Source organism: Oculina patagonica, chromosome 14 (genome assembly GCF_052425735.1).
Source record: "Oculina patagonica isolate OP01 chromosome 14, crgOcupat, whole genome shotgun sequence".
Taxonomy (NCBI): Eukaryota; Metazoa; Cnidaria; class Anthozoa; order Scleractinia; family Oculinidae; genus Oculina; species Oculina patagonica.
The window spans coordinates 7,457,831-7,477,373 of record NC_135771.1 but is presented as its reverse complement, the minus strand read 5'-3'; the positions used below and the strand labels follow the sequence as shown (position 1 = coordinate 7,477,373).

At 36.8% G+C, this 19,543-nt stretch overlaps 2 protein-coding genes across 2 annotated transcripts in view; both read right to left on the bottom strand.

Annotated features, from left to right (window-relative positions):
• Positions 1 to 19,543, bottom strand: part of LOC144638335 (uncharacterized) — a 265,610-nt gene that overhangs the window by 163,793 nt on the left and 82,274 nt on the right. The window lies entirely within an intron of this gene.
• On the bottom strand, positions 3,718 to 5,335 carry LOC144638191 (uncharacterized). The gene has a single exon (XM_078497389.1). The coding sequence runs from the start codon at positions 5,260 to 5,262 to the stop codon at positions 3,880 to 3,882; it is 1,383 nt and encodes a 460-aa protein (XP_078353515.1). The 5' UTR covers positions 5,263 to 5,335; the 3' UTR covers positions 3,718 to 3,879.

Genomic DNA, 19,543 nt, shown 5'->3' with positions numbered 1-19,543 from the left:
TATTCATGTTTTAATTAAAGGCAGATTGCGTAGATCACTTTAGTTTTGGAAAGTAATTCCCACGCCTTGTTTCATAATAGGCACTATTAGTCGGGCTTCATGTTGCCACTACTTGTAATTCCACGGCTTTTTGTTACAACGAACAATTAATCACTAATTTATTGGTGCTGAAAATTTATCTGTCTTTGTTCAGATCACTAGAACGGGCTTATTAGTTTTGAATGTATCACTTTATTTTCTACACCTTCTATCTGTTCCTATTTTGATTCCTTGTTATTGCGTTTATTGTTTTATCTTGATCTCGGTAGTTTTTTCCCCATACATTATATTGTTGCTACGGGCTATAAGGTTTCCCGTTAGTCTCCTATGCATTTTGCGTCCTACAGTATTAGTACTTTGCTTTATGGCTTTTTAGCTTTCTGCTTGAAGAGCACGTGCCCTTGAGGGGTCTATGATATGAGACTGTTTATGTTTAAGATTTGAATACAGTGCCCTTGATGGGTCTATGATACGAGATTATTTATGTCGAAGATTTGAATACAGTGCCCTTGATGGGTCTATGATACGAGATTATTTATGTCGAAGATTTGAATACAGTGCCCTTGAGATTGCATAGAAGAACCAATATTGTTGGAATACAAATAAACCATTATTATTATTATTATTATTATTATTATTGTTTATGATGAAGATTTGTCTTGATTACAGTGCTCTTGAGGGGTCTATGATATGAGATTGTTTGTGTTGAAGATTTGAATACAGTGCCCTTGAGGGGTCTATGATATGAGATTGTTTATGTTGAAAATTTGAATACAGTGCCCTTGAGTTTGCATAGAAGAGCCAATATTGTTGGAATGCAAATAAACCATCATTATTATTATTATTATTATTATTATTATTATTATTATTATTATTATTATTATTATTATCACCAAAAATAAGTCGTATTTGTAATGTATGCTCAAATTTAAGTCAGAATGTATTTTTAGCCATTGTAAATATTTTAGAAATAGACAAATAAAATTATTACTATTATTATTATTATTATTATTGTTGTTGTTGTTTTTCTATGATATGAGATTGTTTATGTTGAAGATTTGAATACAGTGCCCTTGAGGGGTCTATGATATGAGATTGTTTATATTGAAGATTTGTATACAGTGCCCTTGAGGGATCTATGTTAGATGATTGATAATGTTGAAGATTTATTAATACTCCCCTTTAGGGGTCTGATATGAGACTGTCAATGTCAAGTATTTATATATTTTCATAGTGCCCTTTAGTGGTGTATAGAGTACATGTTTGTTTCTTGTCGTTTTGTTTCTTTCAGGAGTAAGCGTTCATAAATATTGAATTGCGTTTCTCTGGAAGTTGCTTGTCTTGTCTCTCTTTTGTTCAAGTACCATGCGCCTTTTTTCCTAGCCGGGGTTTAGTTGTAATGTCTTATATTTTTTCTCCCCTTTTTGTTTGTTTTCACATATTCCTTTATTATCACTTTGTTTCGTTTTTTCTTTAGACATTTCTGGCACGAGATTATAGTCTTCACCTACATGTGATACAGGAGAGGTGTCTTTATTATTATTAAAAAAAAAAAAAAGAATAAAGAAAATGAAATTTACAGCTCTTGTTTTTGAGTGCTTCAGCGATTTCTCTTAGTTACACAAGAGTTTTCCACAGATGGAGATCTTCAGATGGAGATCTTTTGCCTCAACTGTGTTGAATACCAGTCCCATCCCTGTAAAGCCCATCAATTGTGCCTCGTTCATGCAGTTAATGCTGTATTCGAGCACATCAGTGTTTTCTATCAGTTGCGCATTCCATGGTTTCAAGTCGCTGCACGATCTGGCAAGCTTGAGTGTCCCAATTATCCTTCACTGTTATAGCAGTTAAAGAAAGTACGGTCCACCAGCTAATCACTGAAAGGAATGCCCAGAATCAAGGTGTAGTTTGTTCTGTTTTGCGTTTGCTTTCAGTTTTGATCCTAGTTATCCTTTGGTTTTTTCATACTAGTCGCATTTAGCGCTTTTCATCTTATTTTACATTAATTCAATTGTTTTTGTATTTTATTTCCTAGATCATGAGTCTGAAGCTTTGCCATTGCCATTTATTGATCCCTCTTTTCGTTTACTTGTTCTGTTGGTGTATTGTGATATTAAATCTGGCGTCAAGTAAAAAGATTGTGTTTAATTATCACTTCAGTATTTTGGAAAGTTTTTGGTGCACCTTGTTTCATATTAGGCACAATAAGTAGGGGTTCAAGTTGCCACTACTTTTAATTCTGGGGTTTTTGTTACAAGAAACGTTGTCAGATTTACCGGTAGTGATGCTGGAATCTGTTTTTGCTAAGATCGCTTTTAGGAGCAATGTTAGTTTTAGTGTTGCTCGGATCTGTCTTTGCTGAGATCGCTATTACGAGTTTTTTAGTTTGCAATGTTTCGTTTTATTTTCAACACCTCCTACGATATTTAATCCTTTATCTATTTTAAAATTTGAGGTAAAGCGTTTGTATTATTGATCTTGATCTTTGTAGCTTTACGCAATAATTTTAGTATTCTTACAAGCCAAGGTTTCGCGTTGGTTTCCAATGCATTTCGCGTCCCACAATGTTAGTACATTGCTATTTGGCTTTCAAGCCTTCTCCTTGAAGATGACGTGGCCCTTGACATGTGCCGTTTACGGATCTATATTATCAGTTTGTAATTTTCGATGATTTGTTTAACAGTGCCTTTGATGGGTCTATGATATAAGATTCTTAATGTTGAAGATTTGCATACAGTGCCCTTGAGCGGTCTGTCATACAAGTTTGCTTATTTTGAAGATTTGTAAACACTGCCCTTGAAGGGGCTGATTTGAGACTGTTGATGTTGAACAATTGTATATCAGATAGTACCTTTGAGTGGTATATAGAGTATGTTTGTTGTAGTTTTGTTTCTTTCTGGATAAAGCGTTCATAAATATTTTATTGTGTTTCTTTGGAAGTTGCTTGTCTGTTAGCTTGCTTAGTTTCTGTTTTGTTAAGGCAGGTTGGGGTTCTTTTTAATTTCGTATATATTTCCCCTCTTCTTTGTTGTCACATATTGTTTTATTTTCACTTGCTTTTTTCGTTTTTTCTGCAGACATTTTTGACACGAGGTTCTGGACTTCATCTACCTGTAATACGGGAGAGGTGTCTTTAATAATGGAGAAAATGAAATTTACAGCTCTTGTTTCCAAACTTCCGGGACTTAGTTACGCAAGAGTTTTCAACAGATGGAGATCCTTTTATGACTTTTATACAACTGTGTTGGCTACCAATCTCATCCCTGTGAAGCACATCAATTGTACATTGATCTGCTGTATCTGCTGGATTCAAGCAAAATAATCAGTTTCCTTTATCAATTGCGCTTTCCATGGTTTCAAGTGGCTGCACGATCTGTGAACTACCCACTCAGATGATGGTCTCTTTCAAGGAATTTCCGCTAACATGGTCCTTTGGCCTTAACCTCTGTTGTGAACAATTAGTTACATTCTGTTGACACTCTCTAGCAAGTAGATGAGAAGTTCAAAATTATAATCACTTTCCTCTAGCCCTTTCTTTTTATCTCTATATGTTGGCTTGGCTGGCCAACGCACCCAATTTAATCAATGTCTTGTGCGTCCGGATGTGTAGTGGAGGCAAAATATGTAATTTGTGATGATCTTAAATTAAGGATAAAAATACGCGAATATAAGCCACGACGTTTCGAACTCATCTTGAGTTCATTATCAAGTAGATATGAGTAAAATAACGGTCGAGTTAAGTTTAAATGCAAATAGAGGTGATAGAGTATATTAGAATATTTTAAAAGCAGTGTTTCGCGGTCAATAGCGTTCAACAGTGTTAGTGCGTGCGGTATTTAATTAGGTAAATACTTTCGCACGTATCGAGTCCGCCTGCGTGTTTAGTGCTGGTTTTCTCTCGCGAATTATAAGCATTTCGTTCACTAAATAATCCAGTTTCCCTTGGCATTTCTTTAAGACGGAAAACATATTTCTTATGTCAGGACTCTCGACACCGTGGATTTCTTTTAAGTGCTTGCCAATTACAATTTTTTTGTGTTCATCTATGCGCTGATGTAGATGTCGTGTGGTGTAACCCACATAATCAGCATCGCACTGATCACATTTAAAAGAATAAACAACGCATTGATTGTTCACCAAAGCAGGCTTCTCCTCTTGTAACTTCAGCTTGTCGCCGATCTTAGCACTTGTGTAAACCGGTTGTAGCTCAGTTCCAATTTTCTTCCCAAGATCTTTCAGCTGTTTGCGTACTGCGTCAGCGGATTTCTGATCTTTGAAAGGTAGAGTAATCCGCACGGGTTTGTTTGTTTCTTGGTCAGCCTCAAAAATTTCACCACAGGGTTGAGCTACAGAATTGACAAACGTTGCAATTGTCGAGTTGACGAGGTTAAGTGGGTACTTGAGCTTTACAAACATCCGTTTGAGTTGTTCACATTCAACTGCAAAAGACTCATTTGACAATGAGAGACGGTATGCCCGGTTCAGCATGGTTTTCAATAGGGATCTTTTGTAACGCTGATCAACATGGCTCTGGTAATGAAGGAGTAAGCCAGTATTCGTTGGTTTCCGATAGACGCTCGTTGTTAGTTGGCAGTCTATTTTCTCAATCATCATACCGAGGAACGGCAGCTTGTTGTTCTCGGCAATCTCCATTGTGAACTGTATACATGGATGGCATTCATTTAAGGTAGAGAGGAAGGATGTTGCAGCTGGTACATTGGCCATTGTTGCTAACGTGTCGTCAACGTACCGTTTGTAAAATCCTGGTAACTTGTTCTCACGTTCTAATTTGTCCTCAATAGAACACAGGAAGGCATTTGCAATAAGAGGTCCAAGGGGGGACCCCATGGCAACCCCGTCAACTTGCTCGTACAGTCTGGCTTCGAACTGAAAGAGCTGGTCTTTGGTGGCTAATCTTAAAAGTTCGGTCAGATCTGATTTCGTGATGCCAAGGTTGTGAGTTTCGTTGAACCAGTTGTTGGCAAATGCTTTCTCAGCTAGGATCTCGATAGTTTCGTTAAGTGGTACGTAAGTGAACAAAGACGATACGTCGTAAGATACCAAGATGTCGTTCGGATTGACTGGCATTTTCCTGATTTCTTTAGCAAAGGAGAAGGTATCGGAGATGGTGTGCTGATTTACTGCTAGTGGCTTGAGTTTGACATCAAGCCATTTAGCCAGGGCGTAATTGTAGGTCCCTGTCGCGGATAGGATCGGTCGCATTGATAGCTGCTGTTTGTGAGTCTTTGGGAGACCATAAAGATGGGCCAGGCGGGAGCCTTTATGACAAACTGTGTCTCGATACGTGCGGAAGTATTTACCTAATTAAATACCGCACGCACTAACACTGTTGAACGCTATTGACCGCGAAACACTGCTTTTAAAACATTCTAATATACTCTATCACTTGCATTTAAACTTAACTCGACCGTTATTTTACTCATATCTACTTGATAATGAACTCAAGATGAGTTCGAAACGTCGTGGCTTATTTTCGCTTATTTTTATCCTCAATTGTATATCGAAATGTTCTCTCATTAGGATCTTAAAGTAGCATAAATTACTATTTTGCCGGCACGGATCAGAGGGCTGGGTGCGGGTTTGAGGTGCGCAGTGTATAGTGGGATTTGAGTTTAAATAGGTGGCCGTTAGAAAGGTGAGACATTCTACGGTCAGCCTTCGTCACGTTTTGGTCAATGTTTGGCTATATTTGTTTTTCCTATGTCATCAGTGGATGCAGGATTACGCTTCGTTTTGTTTAAATATTTAGTTCTGCTATTATAATTGTATCACTGTAAGATCATATATTTCGAATGACGCTTCGTCTTGTTTAAATATTTAGGTTTGCTATCAGAATTGTATCACTGTAAGATCGTATATTTGGAAAAGTATTTGTTTACAGTAGTTAGATAAGAATACCCTAAACCCCCAAGGGTTGTTGGATCATTGTCAGTATCTGGTCAAAGTACCTTATGTAATTTCTCTAAAAAGAATTAACAAAATTCCGCTTATGTAAATCATGTCTTTAGAATTGCTAGTTTTATCCACTGTCATAAAAATAGCAGTCTTTTTTAAGACTCGTTAAAACTGCCAGCTTTAAGACTCCTTAAAACTGCCAGCTTTAAGATTCCTTAAAGCTGCCAGCTTTAAGATTCCTTAAAGCTGTCAGCTTTAAGATTCCTGAAAACTGCCAGCTTTAATACTCCTTACTGCCAGCTTTAATACTCCTTAAAACTGCGAGCTTTAAGATTCCTTAAAACTGCCAGCTTTAAGATTCCTTAAAACTGCCAGCTTTAAGATTCCTTAAAACTGCCAGCTTTAAGATTCCTTAAAACTGCGAGCTTTAAGATTCCTTAAAACTGCGAGCTTTAAGATTCCTTAAAACTGCGAGCTTTAAGATTCCTTAAAACTGCCAGCTTTAAGATTCCTTAAAACTGCCAGCTTTAAGATTCCTTAAAACTGCGAGCTTTAAGATTCCTTAAAACTGCGAGCTTTAAGATTCCTTAAAACTGCGAGCTTTAATACTCCTTAAAACTGCCAGCTTTAAGATTCATTAAAACTGCGAGCTTTAATACTCCTTAAAACTGGAGTCTTAAGGAGTCTTAAAGCTGGCAGTTTTAAGGAGTATTAAAGCTGGCAGTTTTCAGGAGTATTAAAGCTGGCAGTTTTAAGGAATCTTAAAGCTGGCAGTTTTAAGGAGTATTAAAGCTCGCAGTTTTAATGAATCTTAAAGCTGGCAGTTTTAAGGAATCTTAAAGCTGGCAGTTTTAAGGAATCTTAAAGCTGGCAGTTTTAAGGAATCTTAAAGCTGGCAGTTTTAAGGAATCTTAAAGCTGGCAGTTTTAAGGAATCTTAAAGCTGGCAGTTTTAAGGAGTATTAAAGCTGGCAGTTTTCAGGAGTATTAAAGCTGGCAGTTTTAAGGAATCTTAAAGCTGGCAGTTTTAAGTAGTATTAAAGCTCGCAGTTTTAATGAATCTTAAATATAAAGCTGGCAGTTTTAAGGAATCTTAAAGCTGGTAGTTTTAAGGAATCTTAAAGCTGGCAGTTTTAAGGAGTATTAAAGCTGGCAGTTTTAAGGAGTATTAAAGCTGGCAGTTTTCAGGAATCTTAAAGCTGACAGCTTTAAGGAATCTTAAAGCTGGCAGTTTTAAGGAGTATTAAAGCTGGCAGTTTTCAGGAATCTTAAAGCTGACAGCTTTAAGGAATCTTAAAGCTGGCAGTTTTAAGGAGTCTTAAAGCTGGCAGTTTGAGTCTTAAAAAAGACTGCTATTTTTATGACAGTGGATAAAACTAGCAATTCTAAAGACATGATTTACATAAGCGGAATTTTGTTAATTCTTTTTAGAGAAATTACATAAGGTACTTTGACCAGATACTGACAATGAGAAATTACATAAGGTGCTTTGACCAGATACTGACAATGATCCAGGTACTTTGACCAGATACTGACAATGATCCAGATTGTTTAGATATTCAGTAAGGCATGTAACAAACAGGCCCCCTTAATTCACTGTAAATCGAATGACCAATATCTCCAATGCTATCTCGCTTCAGAACGTACCTACATTCAGCCCAGATGTAGTTTGTTAATATAAAATTATAAAAAAAAATGTGAATGTAGAATATGCATAAAAGGAGGATGGTCGAAACGAGATGACACCCATACATCGAACAGCTTACGAACCTCTTGATCTAGTGATTCTGCTAACTGGCAGAATATTTGGATATTTGCATAACATACTCACTGGATAAAATCAGGTCTGTGATTGTCTATTTCATGTATTCGAGTTCGATTTCGTGTTTGAGTCAACATACAGTTATCCTGAGAATGATTGGCTTTCATTTGTAGATAAGTGGGCCGATTATTCTTGAAATAATCCTTATAGTTTTCTTATGGAAATTGAGGCAAACATGTCAATAGCTCGAAATCAAAGCTCGATCTCGAACTCTAAATTCCGACTAACTCGAACTTTTCACAATTATATGCTCAAGAAATTCGATAGGAAGGTTGCGTGTAAATGTCAGCACTGATATTCTAGACAATAAATATTAAAAAGTGCTATAAAATGTTACTTCGAACACAGACGTTTCGGGTATACCCTTACCCTTCATCAGTGTGAATAATAACCGTTATAAGGTTGCGTGTAAGTTTACCTGAACGGCATAAATCATTTACAGGCGCAACTTTGGCTCGTAATTTTATACAATATCTTATTGTGTTTTGTTTTTTCCACATACGCTGCTGTGCTTCACTGAACCGTTGAACCACAGAATGCGTGAAGCTTTGTTTTACTAAGTTATAAACGGAAACTCCACACAAAATATGCGCATTTGTTGAGCAGTTCTAAAATTAATCGTAGAAGGAAAGCGCAGTTTTAACAAAAATGTTATGAACTTGTGACGGCATTCGTCTCCCATATAATATCAGCTGTAAAGTATCGTGCATCCAAGTTCCAATTGTTAAAATAACTTTTGTAACATGTATATAATATCAGCTGTAAAGTATTGTGTATCCACGTTCCAATTGTTGAAATAAGGCAACCAGGCATGAAAGTTCTTTTTTAATGTTCTCTGATTTCGCAATAAATAACTCTTAGTTTTGCTGCAAAAAAGGAGACATCAGTATTTGTAGCTTAACGCTTCATTCACAATGGTTCAGTCACAATTACATGCACTTTAAGCTATGTCACGACATTTTGTTTGAGTCACGTTTGCGTTGTACAAAAGTAATTTCAAATTAAAAAAGACCTCACAACAATAATTTTCTAAGGTAGAAAAACATCAAAGGTAGTTTTAATACAAAATAACCAAGGATGCTAAAAGGAGCTTTGTCACGGATTTAAACATATTTATGAAAAGCCAAAATTTATAATTGTGTCGTAGGAAACCTAAAAATAATGGTCCATTTTTATTACAAATTGCCATATTAGAGCACTGAAACTGTTAACAACTAATAATGGTAATTTTTGTTTTAAATTTAATAATAGTAATAATCTTTATTGTTCTCAAGATAAAAATAAAAATAAAAATAATAATAAAAATAATAGTTTAAATAGTTTTTGTTTTTGATTGCAACTCGCGTACGCCGGATCACATCAAATGCACAATGTTACCATTATGTTTCCTTTGCATTTTAAATCGCTCATTCTAATTTTAAACAGTTCTCAGCTTTTATTTATTTCTATATAACATATTTTGCTTTCCATTTTAACGACTGTATCACAGAACCGTTTACTGTAAATAATTTTTGGGCCATAGATAATTATCATAGAAGTTTTTTTAATAAAGAATTGTTTTATAATAATAATAATAATAATAATAATAATAATAATAATAATAATTAATTAATTGTCTATATTTATGTATAGGCAATTCGTACATTTTGCCTATTTCAACCCCAGTTACATGACTTATTTATCGTAAGCGGTACTTGTTCATCAGAAAGACAGAAGTCTATTAATGTGTTATACTGTAAACATAAAAATGATGACAACAGTTCTAAATGTTGGTAAATATAACCTTCTTGTTAAGATATAGTCTAAGCATTTTTAATTATTAATTGCTTCAGTAACAAGAGATTATGGTTTTACACTTGCATAAAATGGTTTAATTCTTAACTCTAACCGTTTTATCTTTAGCCATAGTTTTAAAATAATTTCCAGCAATCTTATCTCATTATGTTATAAGCTGTATGGTTTTTTAATAGGCTTCCTCGCCATCCCCTACACTGTATTCTTTACCTGTTTTGTGTTGGGAATTAAATATACATGTATGAACTAAACAAAGTTGTTCTCGTTGTTTACACAGATTTTCCCGTGCCAGTGGAACTCAGTGATCTTCCAAGTAAGATAAGTGAAAAAAAAAAAATGAACTTGAAGTGGAATAAGCCTGGTGACAGTGGAACACCACTAATAGATTTCATGGTTTACCAAAGACTTCTGAATAAATATGACTCAGTTCCCAATTGAAGCCTGTTGAAATTGACAAACAAAAACCTGAATTTGATGTAACTGGAGTGGAAACAGGCAGTATGTACGAATTTCCATTGATTGCCATAACAGGTGTGGCGAGGGCACAAAACGAGAAGAGGACATCGATAGAGTGAAGGCTTCAATAGGTAAGCTTATTGGTTACCATTGAAAAGAGCATACATTAAAACTAAGTTCATGTGACGAGATGAAAAGCAGTTATAGTGTATTGCTTTCGATATCCACTAAAGGATATTCTTGGTTGGCAAATATCAATATACATACAGAAAAAGACAGAGAAGCTTTAAAATAAAACAGAAAAGTACAAAGACCAAGAAAGACCTTAATTTAACGTTTGGCAGTGATTTGCCTATCTATGAACGAAAAAGCAGGAAATAATGAACATTATGTGACTTACCTTCACCTATTTTTTTTTTCATTTTAATTATTTATTCCATTCCAAAATTACAAAGATAAATATAAAGCAAAACAAGTAGAAAAAGAGAAATGGAAAAGGGCAAAATATAGCTAGCTAATTTGATGCCATTGTTTAAATAACAATAATAATTTAGGATAAAAAACGTTAACTTAACATAGGAGAAGAAGAGGTGTGAATATAATTAATACTGAGCAAAATAATACTGGTAGAGTGCTTTTTTAAAACGTTTGTTAGTTGGCAAGTTACGTTTAGATATAGAAAGGTCAATCCAATAATAACATCCAATAACAGTGGGGCAAAATGTCCTTAAATTTATTTATTTTCCATCATCTAGTTAACAACTATTCACCGAAGTGGAGGTGGCTTGTGGTGGATATTTACCGAGCCGCGAATTGTTTTAGTATATACTAAAACAGTGAGATATTATAGCCCGAAAGACTGATTTTGACTAGTTTTCCCCTTCAGAGATTACAATTTTCTAGCGTGCGTTGCTCGGAGGTAAATAGCAAAGGATATTCCGAGTTTGAGTAGCCAATCAGCGCGCGCCAAAAGCACTATCCACTGTTTAAGTATATACTAATAAAAAATATTCTTGTGTTTCTTGAAAACAGTTAACAGATTTGTGCCACATTTCGTGAACAGGTAGCCAAACCATTTTAGTCGTGTACCTTTTTAACCCTTCTGAATTTAATACGGTTTTTCTGGGCCATACCTAACACTTTCAATTGGCCGTTTAGCAGTCTTCCTTGACTCGGATCGATATGAAAATTACACCAGATATTGGTCTTAAATTGAAGTTTGATGTAATATCTTTTTAAGGAAATAAACAAATACATGCAGAGCGGAATATAATTAAAAGATAGAAACTGCACGGACAGTTACTTAAGTTTCACGCACAAGGCGATCATTAGAAGGAAATATACGTTTTCATGGCAACTATAGCCACGAAATCAGTAAAAGTTGACTTTTTTACTATGATTGGAAAATACCAGCCTTTAGCGAGTATTTTTGTTTTTTTAGGTAATCATGAATCTCCAGACAATGATGCAAGCTTTCTTGGATTCTTAATGGAGCTATTTGAGGTCAGGATTGGTGGCTTGGAAACACGGGTAGTTATAACAAAAGTCATTTTTGTATGCCAATTCTAACCATGTCAAGGGATATTCACCAATATCAAGAACAAACAGCTCGCTTTATTTAGAGAAACTTACTTCAGCACACTGCGTGAAATACATGAAATACACCCAATTGCTTTTGATAAACGATTTCTATTAGGATGTGGATGTGGCGATCTTAAATTAGGTGATTACGTTTTAATTGGATTTGTTTGTAACATTTTAAAAGTAGGCGCGTTAATTTCTAAGTAATTAGTTTTCTTTTATTTCTAGTATAACTTTTTTTGTTTGTAAGTTGTGTAAGTGCAAGTAATCGCATTATAAATAGTTTTCTGTGTGTGATGCAACTAAAAAGAAGTAGGCGCGCAGGCGGTGTTGGACACGACTCGCAAAGCATGCCGGAAGAAATTTTCAATTGCACTTATAATCGTCTGATCGCCGATCTGTAAACATCTCCTCGCGGTGCGAAGATATTCCAATGCTGAAAAAAATATCGTAGGAAATCCATATCAAATCTTTCGCGAGCCTAGTAGCACCTATAGATGATCATAGATGCGTATTGCTGGATTCATAAAGGCGACATTTTACGGCGGAGCAACTCATATTTTGAATTCGAAACATCGCGGCTCGTCGACTATTGGAAATATTATTCGATTCTAGCACGTTTGTGATCGAAGTAAACGGGCTAAAATTGAAGTTATCTTTGGCGCTTTGTTTTTCAGAAATGTCGAGATATGTATGAAGTACGTCGATGTACTACTGGCCAACGCAGTTCGCCCTATCCCCGGCCCTATCGTGGTTTTTGATGGATTTTCGCTGGGTTGTTTTACTTGGAGGGCCCAACGGCCGTTTTGATATAATATGCCGAGTATCAGCGAAACAAAATAATGATATAAACACTTAATATTCGTCTTCTTGAATAGATAGGTGGAACACATGCATATTTCTCGTTCTTCGAGCGAGCTGCGCGAAGGATAAGTGGAACACATATATATTTATCGTTCTTAAAGCGTGCTGCGCGAAGGATATAAAGTGGAGCACATGCATATTTTTCATTGTTAAAGCACGTTGCGCAAAGGATAAGTGGAATAAGAACACGCAATAGCCATGCTTTTAAGTATAGGATGCCAAAAGTTTCTAAGGACGTTTTTAAGTTTTCTTTTTTTCCTAGATCAATAACAGAATGGAACTTGCTGCCCGCTGACTTAGTGAATTGCAAGTCATTATCGAATTTTAAATTAAATTTAGGGAAGCATGTAAACAAGTAAATTGTAACTAAGTATTTTTATATCTTATTTATACATGTACATTTTGTTTTTGTTATTTTGTACTCTTATAGTTGATGTGATGTCTTAAACGATGTTATCAACTCAATAAATGTAGAATGTAGATGTAGATTTTTCGTTCTTAAAGCGGGTGCGCGAAGTATAAGTGGAATACATGCAAATTTCTCGTTCTTACTAAAGCGTGTTGCGCGAAGGATAAGTGGAATACATGTGTTTTTCTCGTTCATAAAGCATGTTTAGCGAAGGATAATTATTCGTCGACTGCGGGACTGCGGGAGCATTATAGTTCAACTGCTTGCAATCGCTCCGACATGCCGAATATCGGCCAAACAAAAGGATGATATAAACACTACAATAACAAAAATGGCAAGTGAACATTAAAATATAAATACACATCAACAGGAGTACCAAATTAAGCCCTTGTCCTGTAAGAACATCGACATAAATCACACCATCAACTCCCGCAAAATGCCGCGAAATGGAAGAGAACTGAGTGACATATCAAGGAAAAACCCCCAACTTCAAGTCCAAATTTGACCGTTAAATCGGCGGGGCCCGCCCGGGCCCACCGTACTTTTCTTAAAGTTCAACTATCGAACTTAAGTTCTATGCAAAAATAATGTACAGTACTGATCCTTGTTTGTCAAGAAATGAGCAAATGTTCATCGACGTCGAACGCTTGCGCCAAACAACCCTTTACCATATGGCATGATTTCTTTTTTTTTTTTTTTAAAAAAAATAAAAAAAAAAAAAATATGGCATGATTTCAATCGACTAGTTTTGAGAGAAAAATCGCTTCCCTTAATTCAGAACTTGACAGATGACTGGCCTAGGTATTATTCTTCCAGCTCCAATAAAATAATCCGTAATAACCTTTAAAGTTTCGCCGGAATCGCACGAAGAAGATGAGACCTTCTCAAAATCCCGCGACAAAATTGTCCGCCATTGCTTCCACCAAGGTGACAAATGATTGGTCGAAAAATGTCACGTTAACAGTGTCCAACACCGCCTGGTAGGCGCGTTAACCTGTGGAATCAAATCATCTTTTTTTTCATTAGGCCTAAAAACGTTGAAAAACTGTATCATCTTTACTATAGACTTCACGTTAGATAAAGGAAGAGGGGGAACGTTCGTAGCTTAAGCTTCAGACATTAGACTATACAGCCAGTGATATTATAGTACAAACACCTAAACTAGTTGTACCTATCGGTAAGTGCCAACGAGCGAAATACTCATGTTTGTTCATAAGAACAGATATTGAATGGTTTTTGATAGAACTATATTTGAAATGACCAAAATATGGTAAATTGTATTTTAGGTAATATGCGAAAAAAGTGCTATTTCTCTGGTGTTCATAAATGACACAGGTTTGATAGCCTGCGTAGCAGGCGCCGTAGTTTCCAGCGCGCGTATTCTCGCGATCGCGCACTCTTTTAAACACACTAAAAAACGTACACAGATGTCTGCTACGCAGGCTACGGGTCTGACAGATTGATAACTCTTGACAAATCTTTAAATTCTTTTCAACGTTAAAATGTCACAAAATGTAGGCAATAAATGAAGTTTAATCACTGTTTTTTAAATACACTGAACACGCGATGGTTAAAATGTTTCCGTCCACAAAAGGGATAGTTGCATTTCAAGAACTTCGTATAAATCAAATCCCAAAATCAAAACTGCTAAGATGCTTTTTTAAAAATAATTTTCAGTAATCGGAGACAGTAATGCACGGGTCAGATTCTCGCATGCGAAGTGTCATGTTCAGTTACTCAAAACTTGAAAAATTTGAACAGAAAACAAAACTTGAACGGTCAAGGATTATTTGGAGACAAAATTTTTATTCAAGTTAACATTACATTTGCCGTTAGAAGCAAAAAACTTTTGACTTTCTTGTGTGTATGACATGCAGTAATTTTAGTGAGCGTCGCTTTGAATTGATGTTATTCCTACGCGGAGCGAAAATGCGTGCCAAATAAAATATAAACGGTATTTGATTTGGAATAAATCATCGGTCAAACAATTACTATAAACACAATCAACACTAAAAGGAAGCATTTACCCGACTTCAGAATTCTCATAGTCAAGAAAACTCTATTTGAAGTCAACAGTCCGCTTTTGATTTTCATGTCTCTCTTCGATCGTAAATCAAAGGACTCCAAAGTCGAAAGATTATTTCATCGCTTTGAAGACCTTGATGTTCATTTTTTCGGCGGTCGAATATTCTGTAGGGTAGTCTCTTTCGATTTATAATTCCCTAAAGGTGTATTTATCGGTAAAGGGATGAATGACCACATTGAAAATTTTAACAGCGAGCCGCGTGGATGCCATTTTGGTCATTTGCTCTCTCTAGCAAGGGGTGAGAGACTGGGAACCAGTTGGGAAGAACAATACAACCCAAATATGGGGTTTACTTACACCCAAATATGGTCAAAAAAAAGTCCCTTACGCAGAACTTAAGATTTTCTCTGCCTATACACTCATACGCACACGGCTCTATGATTCTGCCGCCTCGACAGCCTCGCCTCTTGGCTCGGCTGTCTCGTTGGCAATTACTCGATTTTGCAATTGATTGACATCATAACCCTATTCAGACCGGAGACGGGGGAAGGCAAATGTGGCCGTAAATTGCAAATTGTACCATTTTTCGGGCGCCGAGCACGAGCATGTTGTTTCCTTTTGCCGCACCAAGCACTTTTGCTTTTTGATTTCAAAGACTTTCTGTAGCAAACATCTCACGATTGGGGCTACAAAGTCATTAAAGGTTTTTTTTAAATTGACGATATCTTTCCTTTATGTGATTTAACATCAACTATGAAAGCCAAACAGAATGTGCATGTCACACGTATCAGAGTCGCTGCCAAGTCTTAGAAATATGCCCGTTGGAGTCACTGAAATCAGCGAGTCATAAGTTAAATTAAGAGGGCGATGTTTATACCGTGAAGTTCCGAAAATAACCAATCCTCCCGGAAATAAGTCCCCCAACTTTCAAACGCAAAAATCCTTCCGAAAAAAGCCCTCCCGAACATAAACCCATGGTCTTAAATTACGTTATAGCTCTTTAAAAGAAAAAAAAATTCCGATAATAAGCCCCTATTTTGTATTTTACGCTGGTAGAGAATCCTCAAAGCGACTGTAGGCTTGTTCTGGGTTTCATATCGTTATGTTTAGAGAGCTTAGTGTGTGGTCTTCTTGTACGCATCAAAAACGTTAAGTCATAGTATCCCTTCCAAAAAGAAAACCAAGACTTTTGAAAACCAAATATCCATCCGAAATCAGCAAGATTCTAGTACATGATAACATAAAAAATGTAATTCTAACAATAGTAAAAATGATAATAACTAACATTAGTATAATTTCAGAGCTGAACAGAAAGTTTTGAACAATCTGATTGGTCGAGCTACTCGGCCTATGACACCATATTCACCGCCTAGCGCGGTGAATATGAATCCTGCTGTTTTGTGCTGATCAAAATGGCGGCTTGTAGCCGGTTTGTTGAAGTAACGGAAGCAGAAATAAGCGAGCTAAAAGAAAACCCAGTTCCGAAAAATACGAAAAACGCAACAAAATACGGCTTTAAGCTCTTTCAAGGTAAGACAGGCTCTTTTGTGTAGTTAAATTAATTTATTTCAAACTTCAAAGTTTACGACAACAATTTTAAACACGAAGTGTTACAAAATTTTGTTTACAGAATGGTTTGCACAGCAAAGTGAGTTTAACACAGAGTTCGAGCAAATGGAAATAGAGGAGATGAACAGATGCTTGTCTAAATTTTATCTGTCGGCAAGAAAAAAAGATGGAAGTCATTACAAGAAAAACAGCTTGATGTCTGTCCGAGCCGCCTTGGATCGCCATCTTCGCTCGCCACCTTTCAACAAGAAATTCTCGATTTGCGATGCAGTTTTATTTAGCGAGGCAAATAAGACATTAAATTCCTACCTGAAACACCTCGCCAATACCGGCAAAATTGCTGGAACTGTACACAAAAATCCTCTGACGGCTGAAGCAGTCCAAAAATTGTACGAAAGTGGTGAATAAGCCGGTGCAGAAATCCAAAATCCTCGTGTGTTGTTGCAAACCGCATGGTTCTATATTTCGTTGTATTTCGGTAAAAGAGGCAGAGAAAACCAAAGCCTAATGAAGAAGGCAATGCTCCGTCTTTGTTGTACAGCTTCTGGCGAGGAATTCTTCGAACTGAATAAAGACGAACCAGGAGCGGTGTTTTCCACAAAGAACCACACGGGCGGCCTCGACGGCACAGAAGATCATGCCGACGGCAAAATTTTTGCTCGTCCCAACTCAACAAGATGCCCAGTCAAGACCATCAAAGCGTACCTATCGCACCTGAATCCTGAAGTAGATGCCCTGTTTAAGCGGCCGAAGGATATTTCATTAAGGTTCAATCCAGAGAAAGAGATGGTGTGGTTTGAAAAGAAGGTCTTGGGTCACAATCCGTTGGAAAACACGTTGAGAAACATGACCGAAAGAGCCGGCATCTTGCCGCACTTCACCAACCACTCTCTAAGAGCGACTACTGTTACAGTTCTCTCTTCTAACAACGTGGAGACCCGTCAAATCAAAGCGGTCACTGGCCATAAGAGCGACGCCAGCATCGAAAGCTATTGCGAAAGGCCAACCTTGCATCAATTCAAGCACATGTCGTCGGCGCTAACATCATTCATTCAAGGCACCGAAAGCGCCCCAGCAGCATCCACCTCTCAAGCAATTCATGCATCCAGCAGTACGTCAACTTCAGCAGCTTCAGCCGACAAAAGTTCCCAGTTGGCAATAGAGGTCTCCACCAGTCGAAATGAAGAGAACTTTGTCCTTCCGAATGGAATTAATCCAGGAGCCTTCATGCCGTCGGGCACTTTCAATGCGTGCTCTTTCAATTTTAACATAAACATCAACAAGTGAAAAGAAAACACTGTTTTCTACCGAACAGACTTTAACTTGAAACTGTTCGCTTCTACAGCTAATTTTCATCAATTTCTTGTTCTTGAAAAGTTAAATTTTTCAGTTTTCTACCGCAGAATTTTTGTCGATCGTTATTCTGCGTTTAGAATGTACATGTTATTTGATTGCATTGACCATGCGTGCGTTTGACCCCCGCAGACCGGATGTACATTTGCCAGACCGGAAATAATAAAAATATGTTTCTTGATGTTTATTTCTCTGATGTTCAACTCTGAAATTATACTAAAACAATTATTCGCCTCAGGCTCAGTGAATATGGGCGAATATTCACTTCGCCTTCGGCGAATAATTGTTAAATATTATTCACCGAAGTGGAGGTGAATAGTGTACTAATCACCCCCGAGTTAACCAATCACAAGACGAGAAAAGCACTATTCACTTTTGTGGCAGGTGGTGTGCGCACTATGACCGCAATGCATTATTTTGATCAATTTCCAACATGGCGGAAGATTGTTATGATGCGAGCGGTTTTTCGGGTGAGTTTGATCATCGTTTGCACAACATTCGCTGGCCTTTTCTCTGCTTAAGTATTAGATTTGGATAGGTCGGGAATAGGTAAGTTCGTTTTTTGCGTCGAAAGTCTAACATTTAAAGCGTATCATGGTAAATTTGATCATTTTCTCGAACAAGGTAAAATGGCCGACTTTTCTCTTCGTCTTGTAGGTCGGACGTTTTTGTTGAACACGGCTTTCAGCTAGTGGTGCTTGGCGTAAAATTATAATACAACAAAAGCTTAGACAATTTCCAATATGGGAAACATAATGCACCAGTATGCACCAGTGGATTTACGCCGTTTCGACTGAACGAAAATGTCCCTTTTTGAGTGTTAATCGTCTATACTATTGAAGTTTCCTGCGTCGAGTTGGTATCGAGTTCAGCACTTTCATTCTACAAATTTCCAATGTTTTTGGAAGTTATGTTGTTTGCTTCAAAATGATTTAATTATGTGTTCTTTGGGACTTAGGAGAATCCAATTTAAGAGAAAAAGTTGCTGTAGATGATCAAGATGAACGTCAAAAGAGCGCTGGTTTACTAAAGACGCAAGCGAATTATTTGTTTGTACTGTACTGATTCTTATGTCACGGTTGAATTATAGTTCCTTTTGAACACCCAAAATAATTTTTCAGTCTTTTCCGGTTTAGTTAAGGGACTGAGAAGATAATAAATTGCTATTTTGTTGCATAAATTGCTTCTACCCAAGTGGACCAAGTATTGCCTGTTCCAGGCTCTAGCAAGATAATAGGTTACATTATTTGAGCTACATCTGTTGTAACTAAAAGTGATTCCACTACAACATTTGTGGAGACTTCATGTACAGCAAAATAATGTTGTGGAAGTGAGAAGTTCAATAAATTGTTTAAAACTTAATGAGGTTCAAATTGGTTCTGTTCATTATTTTGCAAGTGTTTATCCTGCTTATTACAGAAGAGAAAAACCCTGGTTAGTTTGTCTCTGTCTGACACAGGCATCAAGCTTTTTGGCCAAGAGTATTTCATTTAATTTGTTGAGCTTGGTAACAGGAAAAAAATAAGTCCTGCCTCCTACTCATTTGATGTCAAATATTTCCAGCCAAGTTGCCCAGCAGGCTGGAGCTTATACCAGTTTCAGGAGCTTGAAGAGACTAGAATATTCTCTCCCCTCCCCTCCTGAATGGGATGTTAGTTAGTCTATCACAGGGTTACCCCCAGCAGTAAACTTACCAGTACCCATTTATACACCTG

Bases quoted from the DNA above. Each gene is read 5' to 3' on its own strand.
- LOC144638191 (XM_078497389.1), bottom strand. From the start codon at position 5,262: ATGCGACCGATCCTATCCGCGACAGGGACCTACAATTACGCCCTGGCT.